This window comes from Pleurodeles waltl, chromosome 3_1 (assembly GCF_031143425.1).
Source record: "Pleurodeles waltl isolate 20211129_DDA chromosome 3_1, aPleWal1.hap1.20221129, whole genome shotgun sequence".
Taxonomy (NCBI): Eukaryota; Metazoa; Chordata; class Amphibia; order Caudata; family Salamandridae; genus Pleurodeles; species Pleurodeles waltl.
The window spans coordinates 768,369,718-768,391,789 of NC_090440.1; the positions used below are offsets into that span (position 1 = coordinate 768,369,718).

At 43.7% G+C, this 22,072-nt stretch overlaps 1 protein-coding gene across 6 annotated transcripts in view; it reads right to left on the minus strand.

The window, feature by feature from the left end:
• TEAD1 (TEA domain transcription factor 1) overlaps positions 1 to 22,072 on the minus strand; it is a 380,567-nt gene that overhangs the window by 93,799 nt on the left and 264,696 nt on the right. For all 6 annotated transcript variants that reach the window (XM_069223580.1, XM_069223578.1, XM_069223584.1 and 3 more), the window contains one exon: positions 15,383 to 15,517. In XM_069223580.1, coding sequence (XP_069079681.1) covers positions 15,383 to 15,517 — 135 coding nt within the window. The remainder of the gene's footprint in view (positions 1 to 15,382; positions 15,518 to 22,072) is intronic.

Genomic DNA, 22,072 nt, shown 5'->3' on the forward strand with positions numbered 1-22,072 from the left:
TTAAGGACCGCTCATAATGAGGAGCTAATTGTCGCGTAATGAGGGCAGAGTCTCAAACCCTTTTTAGGAGCATGATGACAGTGCAGAAATTCCCTGCCTAATAATAACAAGGCTGCCTAGTCTTAATTTCACCTGCTGCCTCTTTCTTACACTGCCCTACACTTCCAATCTCTTTGTCTCACTTACTCTTTTACATCTCTGGTCTCTACCTTTGTCATTGTTTTCTTTATGTCTCCCTTTTCTGTCTTTCTCTCTCATCCACTGGATCAAAGTCTGATGATACAAAAGAAGTCAAGGTCCCCAAAAAGTAGTTCTGGTACCCACCACCTGCAAGCAAGGGCTTACATTAAGTGCTGGCCGTACCTAGGCACAAAAGCATGAAATAAGGTCGCCTAACAGTATCTTCTATGCTATTTAGAGGAAACAAACAACGCAATGGCACAGACATAGCAAGAATGATATTGAAATCTAGTGCATCATGTTTCTGAATCATCTAAATAGTGCTAGAGGTCATTCTGCAGTGGCCATCCTGTATATGGATAACATTTAAATGTACATTAAAAAAACTAGCCAACGAGATAGCGATATATAGCAGGTGGAATTTTACAGAGATAAAGGAGCACATTTGTTAACCCCTTCCCCGCCACGGACGTAATGGTTACGTCCATGGCAGCGCCCGTGTGGCGCCATGGACGTAACCATTACGTCCAGGGACTGGCAGTCGGGGGAAGCGCTAGCGCTTCCCCCGAGGGCCGCCCCCCAACACCCCCAGGCCAGGGCTGAAAGGGGAATCCCTTCCCCTTTCACGCCCACCCCCCCCCCACCTCCCCCCCACCCCCCCCCATGACGTCAGCGCGCGATCGCGCGCTGATTTCATGGAAAGGGGGAATGACGCGCTGGAAGCCATTTGCTTCCAGCGCGTCAAGGGAGAAGGTGAGTATTTCACCTTCCTGCGGGGTGGGGGTGCTCTCAGAGAGGCATCGAGGGAAAGGAAAGGGTTTTCCTTTCCCTCGATGTCTCTTTGAGCATTCCTGCTGCCCGATCGCGATGCGATCGGGCAGCAGGAATGCCCACTAGACACCAGGGATTTCTGTATGTGTGTGTGTGTGTGTGAATATTAGTGTAGGGGAGCGACCCCTTGGGCAAGGGTCGCTCCCCTTTGGGGGCACATGCATTTTACGTCGTTTCTGCCCCCCCTGGGGGCAGATTGGCCCTATTTTTAGGCCGATCTGCCCCCAAGGGGGGCAGAAAGCCACTAGACACCAGGGATTTTATTGTTGCTTTGTATTTTTTGTGTTGGGGGGCGGCCCCTTGGGCAAGGGTCGCTCCCCTTTGGGGGCACATGTATTTTACGTCGTTTCTGCCCCCCCTGGGGGCAGATTGGCCCTATTTTTAGGCCGATCTGCCCCCAAGGGGGGCAGAAAGCCACTAGACACCAGGGATTTTATTGTTGATTTGTATTTTTTGTGTTGGGGGGCGGCCCCTTGGGCAAGGGTCGCTCCCCTTTGGGGGCAAATGTATTTTACGTCATTTCTGCCCCCCCTGGGGGCAGATTGGCCCTATTTTTAGGCCGATCTGCCCCCAAGGGGGGCAGAAAGCCACTAGACACCAGGGATTTTATTGTTGATGTGTATTTTTTGTGTTGGGGGGCGGCCCCTTGGGCAAGGGTCGCCCCCAGGGGCCCTCATGTATTTTTGGGCAGTTCTGCCCCCCTTGGGGGCAGAGAGGCCTATTTTTTTTAGGCCTTTCTGCCCCCAAGGGGGGCAGAATCCCAATAGCGCCAGAAATAGTATGTATGTATGTGTGCTTTGTGTTGGGGGGTGGCCCCTTGGGCAAGGGTCGCTCCCCCCAGGGGCGCAATGTATTTATTGTCGTTTCTGCCCCCCTTGGGGGCAGATTGGCCCTATTTTTAGGCCGATCTGCCCCCAAGGGGGGCAGAAAGCCACTAGACACCAGGGATTTTATTGTTGATTTTTATTTTTTGTGTTGGGGGGTGGCCCCTTGGGCAAGGGTCGCCCCCAGGGGCCCACATGTATTTTTGGGCAGTTCTGCCCCCCTAGGGGGCAGATATGCCTATTTTTTAGGCCTTTCTGTCCCCAAGGGGGGGCAGAATCCCCATAGCGCCAGGGATACTATGTATGTGTGTGTGTGCTTTGTGTGGGGGTGTGGCACCTTGGGCAAGGGTCGCCCCCCCCAAAGGGTGCAATGTAATCTGGGCGATTTCTGCCCCCTCCCCTTGGGGGTAGATTGGCCTATTTTTTTTTAGGCCCATCTTCCCCCAAGCAGAGAAGACTAGACACAGGAAAATGAAAAAATGGTTAGTGGCGGAGTGTTTGTCAACTGGCGAAGTATTTACTTTTATGATAATAACAGTTTTTCTCCTTTTTGTTTTAGTTCAAAGCTTTTGCTGACTTTGCTGTGGCTTGTTGGCAGTAGTTGTCCTGCGGTTTGCGTAGTTGCATGTTTTAGGTAAGTAAATAAATTTACTCCAAGTGAGTATTGTTGCAATGCATGAATGACATGTTTGTAGGTGGTGTACTGAATGCAGGATTGTGTGTGAAATTGTCTTTAGAGTTATGCACAATGATTATTGTGTTGTCTTATGTCTAATTTGCTTTTTTTTTTCTCTTTTTAGTGGGATATCGTTGGTGGTTGCTGTGGCTGTGCAGAGTAGTTGCTGGTGAGTCAAGCTTTTTCAGGCAAGTGAGCAGTATAGTTTTTGAGTTTATAATTCTTAGTGATAAACCTATACTTTGTTACTTATCTTACACAGTGCTGGTTGTTGGTGGTGTATTTGTCCAGTTAATTTTAGTAGGAAGGATCATGGCCAGCCGTAGGATGACCGCTCAGCAGGTTGTTAGTGTGCTTTTTGAGTCATCTTCTGACCATGAATATGAGACTGACTCTGCATCTGAGGCAGAGGAGGAAGTGCAGGATTCTGGAAGTGAATTTTCTGTCAGAGATGAATCATCTGATGATGAAGCCACTCTCAGTGCTGATGAAGGGCCTGTTTTAGAGGAGGACAGTGATGTGCCAATGGTGCAGGAGCCAGCGGCTGAAAGGCTTCCCATTGGAAGACCTGACGCATGGGTTGCACCAAACATGGAGCAGCCACAGTTGCCTGCGTTTACTGGTTTTCCAGGGTGTCGAGTTAATACGGAAAACTTTTTGCCCGTCAACTTTTTTGAGTTGTTTATGGACGATATATTTTTGGAAGAGATTGTTGAGCAGACTAATTTGTATGCAGAGCAGTTTTTGAGGGACAACGCTGCCAGACTTAGGCCACACTCTAGAGCTAGCCGGTGGATTCCCACAAATCTGGAAGAGTTGAAAAAGTTCTTGGGTTTAACTTTTTTGATGGGGCTGATAAGGAAGCCGTCGCTGTCTTCATATTGGTCTACTAGTCCCTTGATGGCAACTGCTATATTTCCTGCCATCATGAGTCGTAACCGGTATGAGCTTCTTCTTCGGATGTTGCATTTTGTAGATAATGCTTTAGCCTTGCCACGAGATCATCCTGATTCTGACCGTCTTTTTAAGATTAGACCTGTCCTTGATCATTTGGTAGATCGGTTTTCAGAGATCTATGTTCCAGGGAAAGAAATATCTGTAGATGAGTCTTTGGTCCTGTTCAAGGGTCGTTTGGTTTTTAGGCAGTACATTCCTAGCAAGAGGGCACGGTATGGAATTAAATTGTATATGCTGTCAGAAAGTAGTACAGGATATGTTTATAATTTTCGGGTCTACACTGGTAGGGATTCCAATATTGACCCCCCTGGTTGTCCTCCCACTTTTGGAGTTAGTGAGAAAATTGTGTGGGAACTTGGTAGACGACTGTTTAACAAAGGTCACCATTTATATGTAGATAACTTCTACACTGGAGTTCGGTTGTTCAAGGAGTTGTTCAGAGTGGACACTGTTGCTTTTGGCACAATCCGCTCTAATCGGAAAGGCTATCCAAAAGAGCTTGTCTGTAAAAAACTTGAGAAGGGACAGTGCAGTGCCTTGCGGAATGATGAGCTGCTAGCTCTGAAATTTGTAGACAAGAGGGATGTATACATGCTAAGCACCATCCATGATGAGAGTACTTCACCTGTGGCTGTTTGGGGTCAGGTTGCCGAAGTGCGCAAACCTGTGTGCATCTTAGACTATAATAAGCACATGGGTGGTGTTGATAGAGTAGATCAGAGGTTAGAACCTTACACTGCTGCTCGTAAGTCTTATGTGTGGTATAAGAAATTAGCGCTTCACTTGTTCCACTTGGCAACTTTTAATGCTTTTGTTGTGTTTAAGGATAGTTCTCCAGAGTCAAGGATGACATTTGTGAAATTTCAGGAGTCTCTCATAGCTAGCCTTGTTGTGCTGGAACAGGCAAGAGTTCCTAGAGAAGCAGTGGTGGAGGATGTGGCTAGATTGAAAGATCGTCACTTTGCTGAGCACATTCCTCCCACGGCCAAAAAAAACTTTCCTGCTAAGAGATGTAGAGTCTGTGCTCGAAGAGGTATCAGGAAGGAGACTAGGATGTACTGCCCTGATTGTCCTTCAAAGCCTGGGCTGTGTGTGGGTGGCTGTTTCAGGAGCTACCACACACAGAAGAATTATTGGGAAATTCCGTGAGCGTAAACTGGTGTTTTATATTTTTATATGTTCGGTTTCACGGTTGGCATTAGTCATGTATTCAGTTAGAGCTTTTGTGTTTGTAGTTTTGTACTAATTTATGATTAGTGGTTTCTTTGTTGTTTAAAAACAAAAAAAAGGGGATGGCATGTGTAGAGTGGCGCTTGGCTGGTGGCGTGGGTGTGGTGGCGCTTGGCTGGCGGTGTGTGTGGGGTGGCGCTTGGCTGGCGGTGTGTGTGGGGTGGCGCTTGGCTGGCGGTGTGTGTGGGGTGGCGCTGGGCTGGCGGTGTGTGTGGGGTGGCGCTGGGCTGGCGGTGTGTGTGGGGAGGCGCTTGGCTGGTGGTGTGGGTGGGGTGGCGCTTGGCTGGTGGTGTGGCGCTTGGCTGGCAGTGCCGGCCAAACGCCAGTCCACACACTCATCAGCTGGTGTGATTGCTGTATCAGGCATGTGGGCGTATGAAAGTGATGGGCCCTTGACTGGCGCTGTCTGTGGATGCGAGTCTTGTAATGTGCTGGGCCCGTGGCTGGCGGCGTGAATGGTCTAGTGCATGTCATGTATGAAAGGTGTGTGAATGGACTGTAAAGCGGTTGGTGCCTTGTCGTGGCTTTACAGCTCACGAGCTGTGAGTCATTGGTTCAGTTTTTTGGCCTTTCAGTTATTACCAGTGCATTTCACTTTTGTGAAATCTCTTGTTAATAAAATTTGATCTACTGAACCATCACTCACCCTCGTGCCAAATCCAACCAGTATGTGTGGTACAAATGACAAAACCTGCTCCGCTGTAATCAGGCGTCGCAGCACACTTGAGACACGCTAGGTGCCTCAGGTGGGACCCCGATGATGAAGCATGCCACCAACTTGGTTGGTGGGTGAGGGGTCTTCTTCACATAACCTAAGTGTGTTTCTTTTCACAATTTTAGTGTTTGGCACATCACGGACGTATGTGCACACATCAAAGTGATATATTCCAAAAATACCTGTGTTTGGGGGGGAGGGCCCACTTAGGTTTTTGGTCCTGGGTGCGGCCGTCATGTAGGGAAACCTACAAAACCCAGAAACTTTTTAAAACTAGGCACCCCAAGGAGTCTAGGGAGGTGTGGCTTGTGTGGCTCCCCCAACATTTTCTTACCCAGACTCCTCTGTAAACCTCACAATTTGCATAAAAAAGCATATTTTCCTGATTTTTCTTAGTAGGATCACCGCTCCAGCACAAAATTCCTACTCCCCAGTTTTCCCCTCAGTCTCCCAAGTAAAATGACACCTCACTTATGTGGGTCCCCAAAGCAGAGTCCGTCTAAAGATGTATAAAAGAATATGCCCTTATAAACTTGCTGTGCTATCCCTTCTATCCCTTCAGGTTTTGGGCCTTATTATGTTGCAGGCACCTGGGCCACCCACACAAGTGAGGTATCATTTTTATCGGGAGACTTGGGGGAACACTGGGTGGAAGGAAATTTGTGGCTCCTATCAGATTCCAGAACTTTCTGCCACAGAAATGTGAGGAACATGTGTTTTTTTAGCCAAATTTTGAGGTTTGCAAAGGATTCTGGGTAACAGAACCTGGTCCGAGCCCCGCAAGTCACCCCTCCTTGGATTCCCCTAGGTCTCTAGTTTTCAGAAATGCACTGGTTTGGTAGGTTTCCCTAGGCGCCGGGTGAGCTACAGGCCAAAATCCGCAGGTAGGCACTGTTTTCTCCCAAAATTGTGGATGTGTCCACGTTGCGCTTTGGGGTGTTTCCTGTCGCAGGCGCTAGGCCTACCCACGCAAGTGAGGTATCATTTTTATCGGGAGACTTGGGGGAACGCTGGGTGGAAGGAAATTTGTAGCTCCTCTCAGATTCCAGAACTTTCTGCCACAGAAATGTGAGGAACATGTGTTTTTTTAGCCAAATTTTGAGGTTTGCAAAGGATTCTGGGTAACAGAACCTGGTCCGAGCCCCGCAAGTCACCCCTCCTTGGATCCCCCTAGGTCTCTAGTTTTCAGAAATGCACAGGTTTGGTAGGTTTCCCTAGGTGGCGGCTGAGCTAGAGGCCAAAATCTACAGGTAGTCACTTTGCTAAAAACAGCTCTGTTTTCTGTGATATGTCCACGTTGTGTTTTGGGGCATATCCTGTCGCGGGAGCTAGGCCTACCCACACAAGTGAGGTATCATTTTTATCGGGAGACGTGGGGGAACACTGGGTGGAAGGAAATTTGTGGCTCCTCTCAGATTCCAGAACTTTCTGCCACAGAAATGTGAGGAACATGTGTTTTTTTAGCCAAATTTTGAGGTTTGCAAAGGATTCTGGGTAACAGAACCTGGTCCGAGCCACGCAAGTCACCCCTCCTTGGATCTCCCTAGGTCTCTAGTTTTCAGAAATGCACAGGTTTGGTAGGTTTCCCTAGGTGGCGGCTGAGCTAGAGGCCAAAATCTACAGGTAGTCACTTTGCTAAAAACAGCTCTGTTTTCTGTGATATGTCCACGTTGTGTTTTGGGGCATATCCTGTCGCGGGCGCTAGGCCTACCCACACAAGTGAGGTATCATTTTTATCGGGAGACGTGGGGGAACGCTGGGTGGAAGGAAATTTGTAGCTCCTCTCAGATTCCAGAACTTTCTGCCACAGAAATGTGAGGAACATGTGTTATTTTAGCCAAATTTTGAGGTTTGCAAAGGATTCTGGGTAACAGAACCTGGTCCGAGCCCCGCAAGTCACCCCTCCTTGGATTCCCCTAGGTCTCTAGTTTTCAGAAATGCACAGGTTTGGTAGGTTTCCCTAGGTGCCGGCTGAGCTAGAGGCCAAAATCTACAGGTAGGCACTTCGCAAAAAACACCTCTGTTTTTTTCCAAAATTTAGGATGTGTCCACGTTGCGCTTTGGGGTGTTTCCTGTCGCTGGCGCTAGGCCTACCCACGCAAGTGAGGTATCATTTTTATCGGGAGACTTGGGGGAATGCTGGGTGGAAGGAAATTTGTAGCTCCTCTCAGATTCCAGAACTTTCTGCCACAGAAATGTGAGGGACATGTGTTTTTTTAGCCAAATTTTGAGGTTTGCAAAGGATTCTGGGTAACAGAACCTGGTCCGAGCCCCGCAAGTCACCCCTCCTTGGATCCCCCTAGGTCTCTAGTTTTCAGAAATGCAAAGGTTTGGTAGGTTTCCCTAGGTGGCGGCTGAGCTAGAGGCCAAAATCTACAGGTAGTCACTTTGCTAAAAACAGCTCTGTTTTCTGTGATATGTCCACGTTGTGTTTTGGGGCATATCCTGTCGCGGGCGCTAGGCCTACCCACACAAGTGAGGTATCATTTTTATCGGGAGACGTGGGGGAACGCTGGGTGGAAGGAAATTTGTGGCTCCTCTCAGATTCCAGAACTTTCTGCCACAGAAATGTGAGGAACATGTGTTTTTTTAGCCAAATTTTGAGGTTTGCAAAGGATTCTGGGTAACAGAACCTGGTCCGAGCCCCGCAAGTCACCCCTCCTTGGATCCCCCTAGGTCTCTAGTTTTCAGAAATGCACAGGTTTGGTAGGTTTCCCTAGGTGGCGGCTGAGCTAGAGGCCAAAATCTACAGGTAGTCACTTTGCTAAAAACAGCTCTGTTTTCTGTGATATGTCCACGTTGTGTTTTGGGGCATATCCTGTCGCGGGCGCTAGGCCTACCCACACAAGTGAGGTATCATTTTTATCGGGAGACGTGGGGGAACGCTGGGTGGAAGGAAATTTGTAGCTCCTCTCAGATTCCAGAACTTTCTGCCACAGAAATGTGAGGAACATGTGTTTTTTTAGCCAAATTTTGAGGTTTGCAAAGGATTCTGGGTAACAGAACCTGGTCCGAGCCCCGCAAGTCACCCCTCCTTGGATCCCCCTAGGTCTCTAGTTTTCAGAAATGCACAGGTTTGGTAGGTTTCCCTAGGTGGCGGCTGAGCTAGAGGCCAAAATCTACAGGTAGTCACTTTGCTAAAAACAGCTCTGTTTTCTGTGATATGTCCACATTGTGTTTTGGGGCATATCCTGTCGCGGGCGCTAGGCCTACCCACACAAGTGAGGTATCATTTTTATCGGGAGACGTGGGGGAACGCTGGGTGGAAGGAAATTTGTAGCTCCTCTCAGATTCCAGAACTTTCTGCCACAGAAATGTGAGGAACATGTGTTTTTTTAGCCAAATTTTGAGGTTTGCAAAGGATTCTGGGTAACAGAACCTGGTCCGAGCCCCGCAAGTCACCCCTCCTTGGATTCCCCTAGGTCTCTAGTTTTCAGAAATGCACAGGTTTGGTAGGTTTCCCTAGGTGCCGGCTGAGCTAGAGGCCAAAATCTACAGGTAGGCACTTCGCAAAAAACACCTCTGTTTTTTCCCAAAATTTAGGATGTGTCCACGTTGCACTTTGGGGTGTTTCCTGTCGCCGGCGCTAGGCCTACCCACGCAAGTGAGGTATCATTTTTATCGGGAGACTTGGGGGAACGCTGGGTGGAAGGAAATTTGTAGCTCCTCTCAGATTCCAGAACTTTCTGCCACAGAAATGTGAGGAACATGTGTTTTTTTAGCCAAATTTTGAGGTTTGCAAAGGATTCTGGGTAACAGAACCTCGTCCGAGCCACACAAGTCACCCCTCCTTGGATTCCCCTACGTCTCTAGTTTTCAGAAATGCATAGGTTTGGTAGGTTTCCCTAGGTGGCGGCTGAGCTAGAGGCCAAAATCTACAGGTAGTCACTTTGCTAAAAACAGCTCTGTTTTCTGTGATATGTCCACGTTGTGTTTTGGGGCATATCCTGTCGCGGGCGCTAGGCCTACCCACACAAATGAGGTATCATTTTTATCGGGAGACGTGGGGGAACGCTGGGTGGAAGGAAATTTGTAGCTCCTCTCAGATTCCAGAACTTTCTGCCACAGAAATGTGAGGAACATGTGTTTTTTTAGCCAAATTTTGAGGTTTGCAAAGGATTCTGGGTAACAGAACCTGGTCCGAGCCCCGCAAGTCACCCCTCCATGGATTCCCCTAGGTCTCTAGTTTTCAGAAATGCACAGGTTTGGTAGGTTTCCCTAGGTGCCGGCTGAGCTAGAGGCCAAAATCTACAGGTAGGCACTTCGCAAAAATCACCTCTGTTTTTTTCCAAAATTTAGGATGTGTCCACGTTGCGCTTTGGGGTGTTTCCTGTCGCCGGCGCTAGGCCTACCCACGCAAGTGAGGTATCATTTTTATCGGGAGACTTGGGGGAACACTGGGTGGAAGGAAATTTGTAGCTCCTCTCAGATTCCAGAACTTTCTGCCACAGAAATGTGAGGAACATGTGTTTTTTAAGCCAAATTTTGAGGTTTGCAAAGGATTCTGGGTAACAGAACCTCGTCCGAGCCACACAAGTCACCCCTCCTTGGATTCCCCTAGGTCTCTAGTTTTCAGAAATGCATAGGTTTGGTAGGTTTCCCTAGGTGGCGGCTGAGCTAGAGGCCAAAATCTACAGGTAGTCACTTTGCTAAAAACAGCTCTGTTTTCTGTGATATGTCCACGTTGTGTTTTGGGGCATATCCTGTCGCGGGCGCTAGGCCTACCCACACAAGTGAGGTATCATTTTTATCGGGAGACGTGGGGGAACGCTGGGTGGAAGGAAATTTGTGGCTCCTCTCAGATTCCAGAACTTTCTGCCACAGAAATGTGAGGGACATGTGTTTTTTTAGCCAAATTTTGAGGTTTGCAAAGGATTCTGGGTAACAGAACCTGGTCCGAGCCCCGCAAGTCACCCCTCCTTGGATCCCCCTAGGTCTCTAGTTTTCAGAAATGCACAGGTTTGGTAGGTTTCCCTAGGTGGCGGCTGAGCTAGAGGCCAAAATCTACAGGTAGTCACTTTGCTAAAAACAGCTCTGTTTTCTGTGATATGTCCACGTTGTGTTTTGGGGCATATCCTGTCGCGGGCGCTAGGCCTACCCACACAAGTGAGGTATCATTTTTATCGGGATACGTGGGGGAACGCTAGGTGGAAGGAAATTTGTGGCTCCTCTCAGATTCCAGAACTTTCTGCCACAGAAATGTGAGGAACATGTGTTTTTTTAGCCAAATTTTGAGGTTTGCAAAGGATTCTGGGTAACCGAACCTGGTCCGAGCCACACAAGTCACCCCTCCTTGGATTCCCCTAGGTCTCTAGTTTTCAGAAATGCACAGGTTTGGTAGGTTTCCCTAGGTGGCGGCTGAGCTAGAGGCCAAAATCTACAGGTAGTCACTATGCTAAAAACAGCTCTGTTTTCTGTGATGTGTCCAGGTTGTGTTTTGGGGCATATCCTGTCGCGGGCGCTAGGCCTACCCACACAAGTGAGGTATCATTTTTATCGGGAGACGTGGGGGAATGCTGGGTGGAAGGAAATTTGTCACTCCTCTCAGATTCCAGAACTTTCTGCCACAGAAATGTGAGGAACATGTGTTTTTTTAGCCAAATTTTGAGGTTTGCAAAGGATTCTGGGTAACAGAACCTGGTCCGAGCCACACAAGTCACCCCTCCTTGGATCCCCCTAGGTCTCTAGTTTTCAGAAATGCACAGGTTTGGTAGGTTTCCCTAGGTGCCGGCTGAGCTAGAGGCCAAAATCTACAGGTAGTCACTTTGCTAAAAACAGCTCTGTTTTCTGTGATGTGTCCACGTTGTGTTTTGGGGCATATCCTGTCGCGGGCGCTAGGCCTACCCAAACAAGTGAGGTATCATTTTTATCGGGAGACTTGGGGGAACATAGAATAGCAAAACAAGTGTTATTGCCCCTTGTCTTTCTCTACATTTATTCCTTCCAAATATAGGGGTGTGTGTAAAAAAGACATCTATTTGAGAAATTCCATGTAATTCACGTGCTACTATGGTCACCCCGGAATTCAGAGATGTGCAAATAACCACTGCTCCTCAACACCTTATCTTGTGCCCTTTTTGGAAATGCAAAGGTTTTCTTGATAGCTATTTTTTACTCCTTATATTTCAGCAAATGAATTACTGTATACCCGGTATAGAATGAAAACGCACTGCAGGGTGCAGCTCATTTATTGGCTCTGGGTTCCTCGGGTTCTTGATGAACCTACAAACCCTATATATCCCCGCAACCAGAGGAGTCCAGCAGACGTAACGGTATATTGCTTTCGATAATCTGACATTGCAGGGAAAAGTTACAGAGTAAAAAGTAGAGAAAAATTGATGTTTTTTTCACCTCAATTTCAATATTTTTCTTTTTCAGCTGTTATTTTCTGTAGGAAACCCTTGTAGGATCTACACAAATGACCCCTTGCTGAATTCAGAATTTTGTCTACTTTTCAGAAATGTTTAGATTTCTGGGATCCAGCATTGATTTCATGACCATTCCGGTCACTGACTGGAAGGAGGCTGAAAGCACAAAAAATTGCACAAATGGGGTATGCCCCAGTAAAATGCCAAAATTGTGTTGAACAATTGGGTTTTCGGATTCAAGTCTGCCTGTTCCTGAAAGCTGGGAAGCTGCTGAGTTTAGCACCGCAAACCCTTTGTTGATGCCATTTTCAGGGGAAAAACCACAAGCCTTCTTCTGCAGCCCCTTTTTCCAATTTTTTTGAAAAAAACGAAATTTTCACTGTATTTTGGCCAATTTCTTGGCCTCCTTCAGGGGAACCCACAAAGTCTGGGTACCTTTAGAATCGCTAGGATGTTGGAAAAAAAGGACGCAAATTTGGCTTGGTTAGCTTATGTGGACAAAAAGTTATGAGGGCCTAAGCGCGAACTGCCCCAAATAGGCAAAAAAAGGCCTGGTACAGGAGGGGGAAAAGGCCTGGCAGCGAAGTGGTTAACTGTGTTTTACGATTCTGGAGCAGAACTGAAATTGCCTTCAGATAGTTCAAGGTATGTGAAAATGTCTATACTCTTGGTAAGACGTTGTGTAACTGCAATGTGGGTAATCAGTGATCTTCCCCAGGAAAGTCTCAGATTACACAGTATTACAAAATACATTTCTTAATTAGTCCGCATGTAATGTTCCTATTCTTTACTTGTATTAACTCCAGCACGCTCCATTACTGTCATTCTTATTCTTCCTTTATTTTACTAACACCTATTTAAACTGTAAAAGACTTGCCAATTTCATTGCTTCATTCACACTCTCTTTTTTACTTTAATTTACTGTAAGCAGTGGACAAATACAACCAATCTACAGTACATATACAGTTTCAATTTTATTTAATGCTTTGTCTGATCTTTCATGTTTTGTTGCACCCCCATGATTAATGGCATACTCTCACACCCAGACAGTCCTCAGTTTATTGCAAGCGCATGGGTTTCTTATATATTGGGCAAAATTAGAGACAGTTCCATCTCAGGGCAAGTTCTTCATGGGAGCTTGATTTCACACAGACAAAGGGATAATGACTCTTCCCCAAGCGAGACTGCTAAAAATACAGACACTGTTGCAGAATCTATAAACACCAAGGGTTCCCATCATTTTCTCATGCCTCCATGCTCAAGAAGATCCGGCTGCTACCATTTCATTGGTTCCTTGGGCAAGGGCCACTTTCAGCAGTTCACAAGATTCATTCTGTCTCTATGGGTTTCTCCTTCTCTGAATTTCAACCAGAGAGCCTCTTTGCCTTAGAGAGTCTGTCATCAGTTACAATGGTGGGCTGTTTCTTCAATGCTCCTGATGGAGATTCCTTTTTCTCTGCAGCTCCCAGTGATCATCACAACAGGATCACCAAAACAGATGCCAGTCTCTTAAGCGGGGGTGCTTGGCTCAGTCATCATCAAACCCAGGAGTATGGTCACTACCACAAAGCAGGAGGCCCTCAAACTGGAGGGAATTAGTTGCCGTTCGTCTCACTCTGAAGGCTTTCTTTTGCAAATCTCAGGCAAAGTGGTTTCAGTGAGGACGGACTACGTAATTACCAAAGCTTACCTCAACAAGCAGGGTGGAACAAGTGGCAAATATTACAGACAAGCTTTTTCATTGAGCAGAGAAACATCTTGCAACTCTTTCAGCAATTCACATTTAAGGAACACGGAACATCTTGGCAGTCATTAAGCAGGAACATTCCCTCATCAGCACACTGTTGTCTTCATCCCTCATTCTTTTCCTAGAAGATGGGGTTTACTAGAAATAGATCTATTTGTGATCAGGTCCAATGCACTTGAGCAGTGGATGTTTTAAACTGCAGTTGGCCTCCCATACTTCTTTTAGCCTCCTACCACCTTTTCTCTCCCTCAAAGCTTTCTCTTAGAGTCAGGAGGGAAAGAGTTACAGTACTTCTGATTTTGACAACATGGGCCAGTGAATTTAGTTTTTTTTCTCTTGACTCCTTTGAATACTGAGAAAAAATTTAGATTTCCCACTAATCCATCACCATTAGCCTTTCCAATCCTACAAACCGAGGATACAATGAGACTCAAACTAGCAGTCGTCAAAATGAAAGAGTAGGTGCCATCACATCAGCTAGTAAACTGGGTCAATTGGCAGCTGTCTCATACAGGAATCCTTTTCACAGAATAGTTGAAGATAGGATTGTTTTGCATCCTCTACCTTCCTTTTGTCCAAAGGTTAATTCTCCTTTTCATCGAGATCAGAAAATTATACTTTCTGAAGTTTTTCCTTCTCCAGTTTCTGAAGAGAAGGAACAGCTTCACAAGTTGGATATGAGAAGGCTAGTCTGGTTTCTCATAAAACGGTAGCATCCTTTAGAATTTTAGAGTCCTTATTTATTAATTTTGTCCCCACTCAGACGGGCTGCAAACCTGCTGTGGCTTCCTTAAGCTATTGAGTCAGATCAGTTATTGCGAAGTCTTACAAGTCAGGTGGTCACTCTTCCCCAAGTGGTATTCAAGGCAGGTCAACTCATGGTATGTCTACTTGTATGGCAGAAATCTAGGGGATTTCTATAACAGAGATATAGGGGCAGCAACATGGGTTTCAGCTTTCAGGACATATATTTGGGCAATGTTTTGGTTCAAAAGTTACAAATGTCCTGATTTTCTTTGCTTTGTATTTCTCACATCAGTAAGGAAGGAAAGTGAAGGGGGACGATAGGTAATGCTTCAATTACCTACTATTAATTATATTACTCTGACCCCTGACCTTCACTTTCTTTAGTTATGTCCCATTTATCCAAGTCAAGTGTAAACATACAAAGGGCTCAGAACAGACAGGAGAATTGTAGCGGGTAGGAGCCTTTTATTTGGTTAGCTGGCTCTGGACTGCCACACATCTGTAAGAAAGGAAAGCAAGGGGTAGGACTTGAATTAATGCAATTACCGGTAAGAAATTGAAGCATTACAGAGTCAAAAAGTAAGGGCACTGTGGAGAACAAAGCTCATGTTACTAAAGAGACAGGTTTTTTTTCAAAGCGCTTTTAGCTTAAAAAAGTATCCAGTGATAACACTATTCGATATGAGGCATGGGTCAATAGAGAATCCAGCTCGTGGGGGTAGAAAGTTTAACTCAAAAGGACATTTACTAAATGTTTACACAAAGTATAAACACCTGACACTCGTCCCATGGAACTATTCCAATAAATCCAAGAAAAGCATCTGACATGAGACTGGGAATCAAAAGTCAAAACTCAAAATAAAAATATTTTGAAATATAGACTACACAGGCGGCCTAACATAAATGCAATAGTTTTGGTAATTCTGAGCAATATGAACGGTTTTATGTTTACATTTTGATTAAGGTAAATGAACTATAAAAGTAAGAAAGTGTAGAAGAGAATAAATGTTGCTGCGGATCTACGCAACAGTCCAAATCAAATACACGAGTTGCAAGCAAACTTGTGCTACAGGGGGACGCATTTTACTCACTGTTGTAGTGGCTTACCCCTGGTCCTGCAGGAAAGGTTGGCCGTGGGATGCCTGCTAAGCCCAGCTTGCTGTGGATGGCAGTGGCAGATACTATCTGAGCTGATGACATTGCTGCCATGTGCTGGAGTGCTTTATCCTTCGCCGTCTGGTCCTTCAACATGACAGGTACAGGTAGACTTAGTATGTGCTCGACAACCAATTATTAACATATTGAGCAGAAGCACTGCAAATGAGCATTAAAGACTAAGAAGATGGAAAAGGGTAACATGCAAGTGAAATGGATTTAGCATCGAAACCATCAATGTCCTTATAGTAACCTACCTTTTCATGAAACCTGGACTAAAGTTCAGTCAAGTTCACAATATATGAAAAGAATCACCCGATAAGGTCAGCAGTGACCACCATGTATGCCCTACTACCCCTCGGATGTTAGATACCTATCACACAGTGAACTGTGCTACCCACTGCTGGATTATGCCCTTCATTCTAAAGTTTAACATTTTCTTGGAGGTACTTTGCTAAAAAGGTCAGACCATTGTTAAATGACTTGGGATTGTCTGTTGTACTCATGCAGATAAAATATATGTTTAAAACTCAAAATATTAACATTTTCTATTTCCTAAAACGCAATTCATACTAAATGCTGACTGTTTCCTGGCACATTAGCAAAGATGCCTAACTACATACATTTGATATTGGGAGAATAATAATAATTAATATTGGTACTTTAAAGACTGATAGATATTGGGACAACAATAATATTTAATATTGGTCCTTTTAAAGACTGGTATGCTCTACCACTCTCCAGGATAATTCTTTAAAACTATACCATGTGTTTTGAATCAGAAACAACACGAAATTGCAATTCAGCATCATAGTGATAACCAAGTCTATATCATCCTCTGAGAATGAAGTCGAATATCAAATACAGGCTCAACTGATCAGTGGCAAATCTCGGGCATTTTGCAATTAGATGGAAGGGACAGGCAAGCCAGTAAGGCCTTAAGTATTATATTTGAAACCAGGTTGTTAATAGTGACAATATTGATGTGGACATTCATTCTAGTCAAATTTCGGCCTGGCATATAACAGATAGCGTTCTTCTTGCAAGAATGGGGGCAGGGATTTCTATACTTCTAACATATATTTTATGTAAAGAGCAAAATGTGGAGGAAATACTGCAATATACATCTTTCTTCAGGTGTGTTACAAGGGTGGGAAACGTTTCTCCAAAAAACACTGAGTTGGTATCCATCAGAATGTAAAGTGAATTTAGATGGAAGCAATACACGAATCTACCTGAGAAACATTCTAGCAAAAGGTAGCATGCATGTGTTATTGTTGGGATATATACGAAAAAATCTTTTAGAAATGGCTACAATCATTTACGCATTTGAGTAGGATTCTGGACACACAAGTAAGGCACACATGGAAAGGAAAATCTGCAACCTCAACAGTTAATTAAACTGGCGGGTCCACCGCTTACAGAATGCCTCTGCCAATTATTGCTTTAATCAGACATAGTGGTATGCCTGCCTGCTTCTCCTTAACCAGATTATAATACTGTATTTATTTTGATGACAGTTGTTTTTAGCAAAAAGAACAGTTGATGGACAAAGCAGATTTATCACATCGGAAACCAGGAGATGACATCTGATCATTGAACAAATCCAAAAGCATCAACTATTAAATTTATTGAAAGCAGATATTCCATGTCTGCTAATAATCATGTTATATAAGCTCTACTACATAAAAGGTTCACTACTTGGAAGACATTTCGTTTTCTGTAGTTTTCTGTAAGGAATTAGACAAACCAATGCGTTTTTGGAAGTGTTTAAGCTGTGGAAATGGGGTGAATAGTATCCATACCCCCGCAACTAGCTAATATTAGCACTGTGGATGAAAACAAAAGACTTCAGAATGGGATAAAGACTGAAAGCACTTATGTTTCTAAATCAAGATACGGGAAAGATAAGTGCAACAAATGAAGTGTGTGATCAAACCCTGAAGATTTTTATGCCAGCAACATTTTAGCATTGATTGCTTGACTATGTAATTTGCTTGAGATTGCATTTGTCCATGGATGTTTCTTAAAAGGATGCTTGGAAGCTAAGAGCCTCATACAATTGTGGGCAATGGGGTCATTAATAATGCAAACTGTGGATGTCCCATCTGCCTGCTTTACGTTCCTCTGACTTATTTATTGTATAGATAAAGTTGGTGTTCCTGAAGGTGGAGTTGCCACCATCTACACCATCAGGAACATGAGGAGCTGGGACTGATGGACTGATGGAACTGATGTCAGAAGGGGCACCCATGGCTGTCCTCTGATATCCGTTCCACTGGCAATTAAGCTCTTCTTCAACAATGCCATGCTTTCTATATAAGACATCTGAGGCCTTTCAAATGTGCATGGAAAAAGCTCACAGCACCCAAGGTACATTAGTTATGCCTGTCCAGGAGGTCGGTCCTCCTTTAGTGGAGAGAGATTTATTTTCAGGACATGTACACGTGACTAAAGTTTCACAATGGGCTGTGCCAGGCAAAGGTCTGCCATAGATTATTTTCCCCCCGAGCACGGTTTATGCTATATGTGTGGGAATCATTCCTGGATAAAAATGTTCACCACAATAACAGGCAACCCAAAATTTAGCAGTTCAGAGTTAGCGGTGTGCTAGAGGCACTGCCAAGCTTTAAATATTGCTCTATGTATCTGTTCTTGGAATCCTCTGAGAATTAAAGAAAAGGTCAGTGGAGGCTGCATGTTTGTGTAAAAGCAGAAGACCATAGATGTCAGAAGGAGAACATGAAAAGACCATTGGAGTCAGTAACACTTCATTCACCTAAGGCTGGAGCAAAGAATCTGCTCTGTCACAGAAGTATATGCTAATGACAAATAAATAAGCAAACTGACGAATAGTACTGGTCAGCATTATTTAACTTTTACACTAGGAAAACACATGGAAACATTCCACCTATTTTTTCATCCTCCCCGGACAGGATATGAAGCGTAAATTGCCATGGTATATATTATGTGGAGATCTGTCTCTGTGGCAAAATGGAGCGAAACTATTAATGAAGATTTTTGCTGCTTATGTAATAAAAATGGAGCTCAGTGATACTGCCTCCAAATTACAGCCATCGTGTACATTTGTATGTGCAGCAAAATTATTATACACCATTCTCACTAGGTAAGCAACAAAACATGGTGTACTAATAACCTTCCAGAGGACTATATTATCTCCGTAATACAATTGGTTGTTGATTTACCACCCCTTTTTGTGTTAATTATTCTACTGCAATGTACCCGATTGTCTCTTAGTGGCAAAGAATGAAAGAAAGGAAAAAAAAGAGAAAACAAGAAAGAAGAAAGAAAGCGAGGAAGAACAGAAGAAAGGAAGAAAGAAAGAAAGAAAGAGAGGTAGAGAGAGAGAGAGAGTGAGAAAGACAGACAGAGAAAGGAAGAAAAATCATTCAATGATTGTGGGGTGCAAAACTGGATTCACTATGCTGTGCGCTAGGCTTGAAAAGGGCAGTGCTCCCAATATAAATTCAGCAGTCTGTGTACTTGTGTACACGCATGAGTGTTTGCGAATGTTCAAAATTAACTGCTTTGCACCCTGAGTTTGCACTAAAAGTTTACCGTCAGAACACTGCAAGGGACACACCGCCTGTTTTCTGTTTAATTTTCTTCAAAAAATTATTGCATGCAAAATAATGGGCCAGTTATGGTCTTGGAGGAATAACAAATCGGGTTCGGGCTGGGTTTGCATTGCATGACTGCAATAGGAGGGTGAGAAAGGTTCACCTTTAAATTTGGGGTGGATTTACACTGTTGCTAACAGTAAGCCCTGTCTTGTACAACTAATTATGCTAGCTTCAACCACATGCAGCAAACTACAGCAAGTCATGCTCAAAACTGATCACCCTCGAAGCAGCATTTACTACACGATTTTCGGGATTTTCTTTAACTGCATAAATCTGTTGTAGCCGAACAACTAAATATAGTAAGATATCCCTGCCAAGAGTGCCACAAAAGAGATTGTTTGTGTATTGATTCGTCCCTTCGCTAAACACTGTATCATCTCGCTCTTGTCTGCTTGTTGAAGAAGCCCACGCACTGAATTGGAGATTAGGGTATTTGATTTGTTTATTGTTTTCATCAAAGGTGTTTTGAACAATTCAGAATACATGGCATTGATTTACATATGAACAAAGATGAAAGTCTAAGGGAAAATTAAAAAAAATTAAAGGAGGAAAAATACACTTGTTGTAAAAGGTGGCTAATAGATTACTGAAATCAAAAGTTATGTGTTAACATTTACAAGGAAATGGAAAGAGTGGGAATGAGGCGAATACTGAAGCAGAGAGATATTTTGTAATCTAGACAACAGGTCATAATTTTGAAGTTTTGAGGGACCGAAAAGAGAAGGTGGAATTTTAAGCACCAATACAATATTATGGAAAGAGAACTGCAAGCATGGGAGTAGATTTAAACACACTGAGTAACAACACAGAGATCAGAGTGTGAGGAATTAAAAGGCTGATGCAAATGAGTGAGGGAATAAAAGCTTGAGGGGCAATAAAATAACAGCAAAGCCTAAATAGAGCTAGAAAATCGAAATAAATTAATGCGAAACCACTGAATATGAAAAGGTTTAAAAAGTACCTAAATTAGTGAGAGACAATAAAATTACAGAGAATGCAAAATTGCCTGCAATAGAACAAAGTACACGTGAGCCACTGTGGTGAATGGACACATGAGACGTTGTTAGGAGATTGAGTCAAATACAGAAGCTACTTTTCAGATATAGTATGAAAATAATAATTCTAGATGTAAGGGACAAAGCAAGACGCACTGCATAAGAGAAAAATGCAATGGAATGTGAGAATGACATTGAGCATCGAGAAAAACATTTGCCAACTTGTGCCAGTGAAACTAAAGGCACCTAAACCCCTGGTAGGGGAAGGTGAACCCAGACACATCCATTCTGCTGGACCTGGAGTCAATTCTGTGGAGGTGCGCTTCATGTGGATGCAGGGGACAGAGCCTTCAGAACCAGACACTGAATGGGTCACAAACATGCACTATATATACCAATGGTTGCTGCAACGTGTCTGTCAATTGACCAGTTACTTTTTTAAGTTGGTGGGTGTTTAAGTAACATATTTGATATAGTATATATATATATTTCATGGTACATATAATTTGCATGAAGTATAACAATACTTTATAGTATTAAATATGCTGTAGTGGGCATGTAAAAGAGGCTTTTATTTTTTACAATGCTTGAAGTAAAGGGGTCTCAACAAGCAATGTGCTTCCTTTTTTACTGTGAGAAGTATCGTGACACCTCTTGAGTATCTCTAGAAAGATTGTGTAAGCTACAATACTATGAATCAGAATTTGAAACTATTTCTTTCAACAGGTTTACGACCACAAATTGCATGCAAAAATTCTCAACCTGTTATATTCCATAAAATCCTGCATGAAAAATTGACCTTGCATCACTTGTGTTTTAAGCGAACTCTGCTTCTTTCTACCTTCAGTCTGCCTCTTATGTATACATTTTACTCTAAAATGTTTTGCCTATCTGCCTTAAAGCTCTTTTTGGAAACAATAACAATATCTATTAATATTTCCAGCAAGCAATTGTGTCTCACATAGCCCGCTTTAATAATCACATCTATATACTACAAATAAACTGGATTGAATGCATGGAATCAGCATGCAAAGTTAATACCAATAATTAATGGACTGAACACTAATTTTAGGCTCCTGGGTAGCATTCTACTCACAGTAAAGTGCTTTGGCGCCAGTCAGGGGTAGTAAGCACTTTACAAATACAATTAAAATGTAAACTTGGAAGCATGAGCAACAGTAAAGATCAGATAAGGGAGACATGCCAGGCAAAAAGATAAAAATTAGAAAGTGATGAAAGTATAACATTCCATGAAAATAGAGCAGGATGATAAACATAAGAGACAATAAGGAAGTCCAGTTACAAACTGAAAAATATGAAGCCTGGCCTCCAGGTTTGAAGGCAGCAACAAACTCAGTGGATATATAAAAAATGTATCTTATAAACTGATTTAATGTAATAGGCTTCTGTTTGGAAGAAGGGGACAAAGAAGTATATTGACTTTTGCGTGATCTGGATGGAAAACTGAAGCTTCAGAATTCCTGAGTAAGAAGATGAATACAAAATAAGGATGACAAATAGGATTATAACACATATGGATATGGAGGAAGTTCAAGAGGTGTTTAAGAAAATGAGAAATTGCAGCTAAAAGTAAAAAGAGGTGGTCGCCTTAAGCCAAGATGGTTGTATTTCTCTAGAGCTCCTGCCAAGATGCTGTTTCTTTACATGCCTATTTGACTCATGGACGCCTCCTGTGTGCTGTGCTAATTTAATTGATCATAGATGTAACAGGTAGAGAGTTTAAAGCCAGAATACTCCATCGAAGAATAAGAATGGTAATAGGACCTTAATGAAGACGAGTATGGCTGGGAGGAGAGGGTGTTTCTGAAAAGTAATTACATCATTAACATGTCATCCTACTTCCTATTCACTACTTTACTCAGTGTGGTATTGGTAACAAGGGCATAGCTATCAATAGGAGAACTGACTCCAGTTATGACTTTTTTGACTATCTAACCTGAGGCAACTAAGCCATTTTCCTTTCTTTTTCTGGCTTCCCTTAG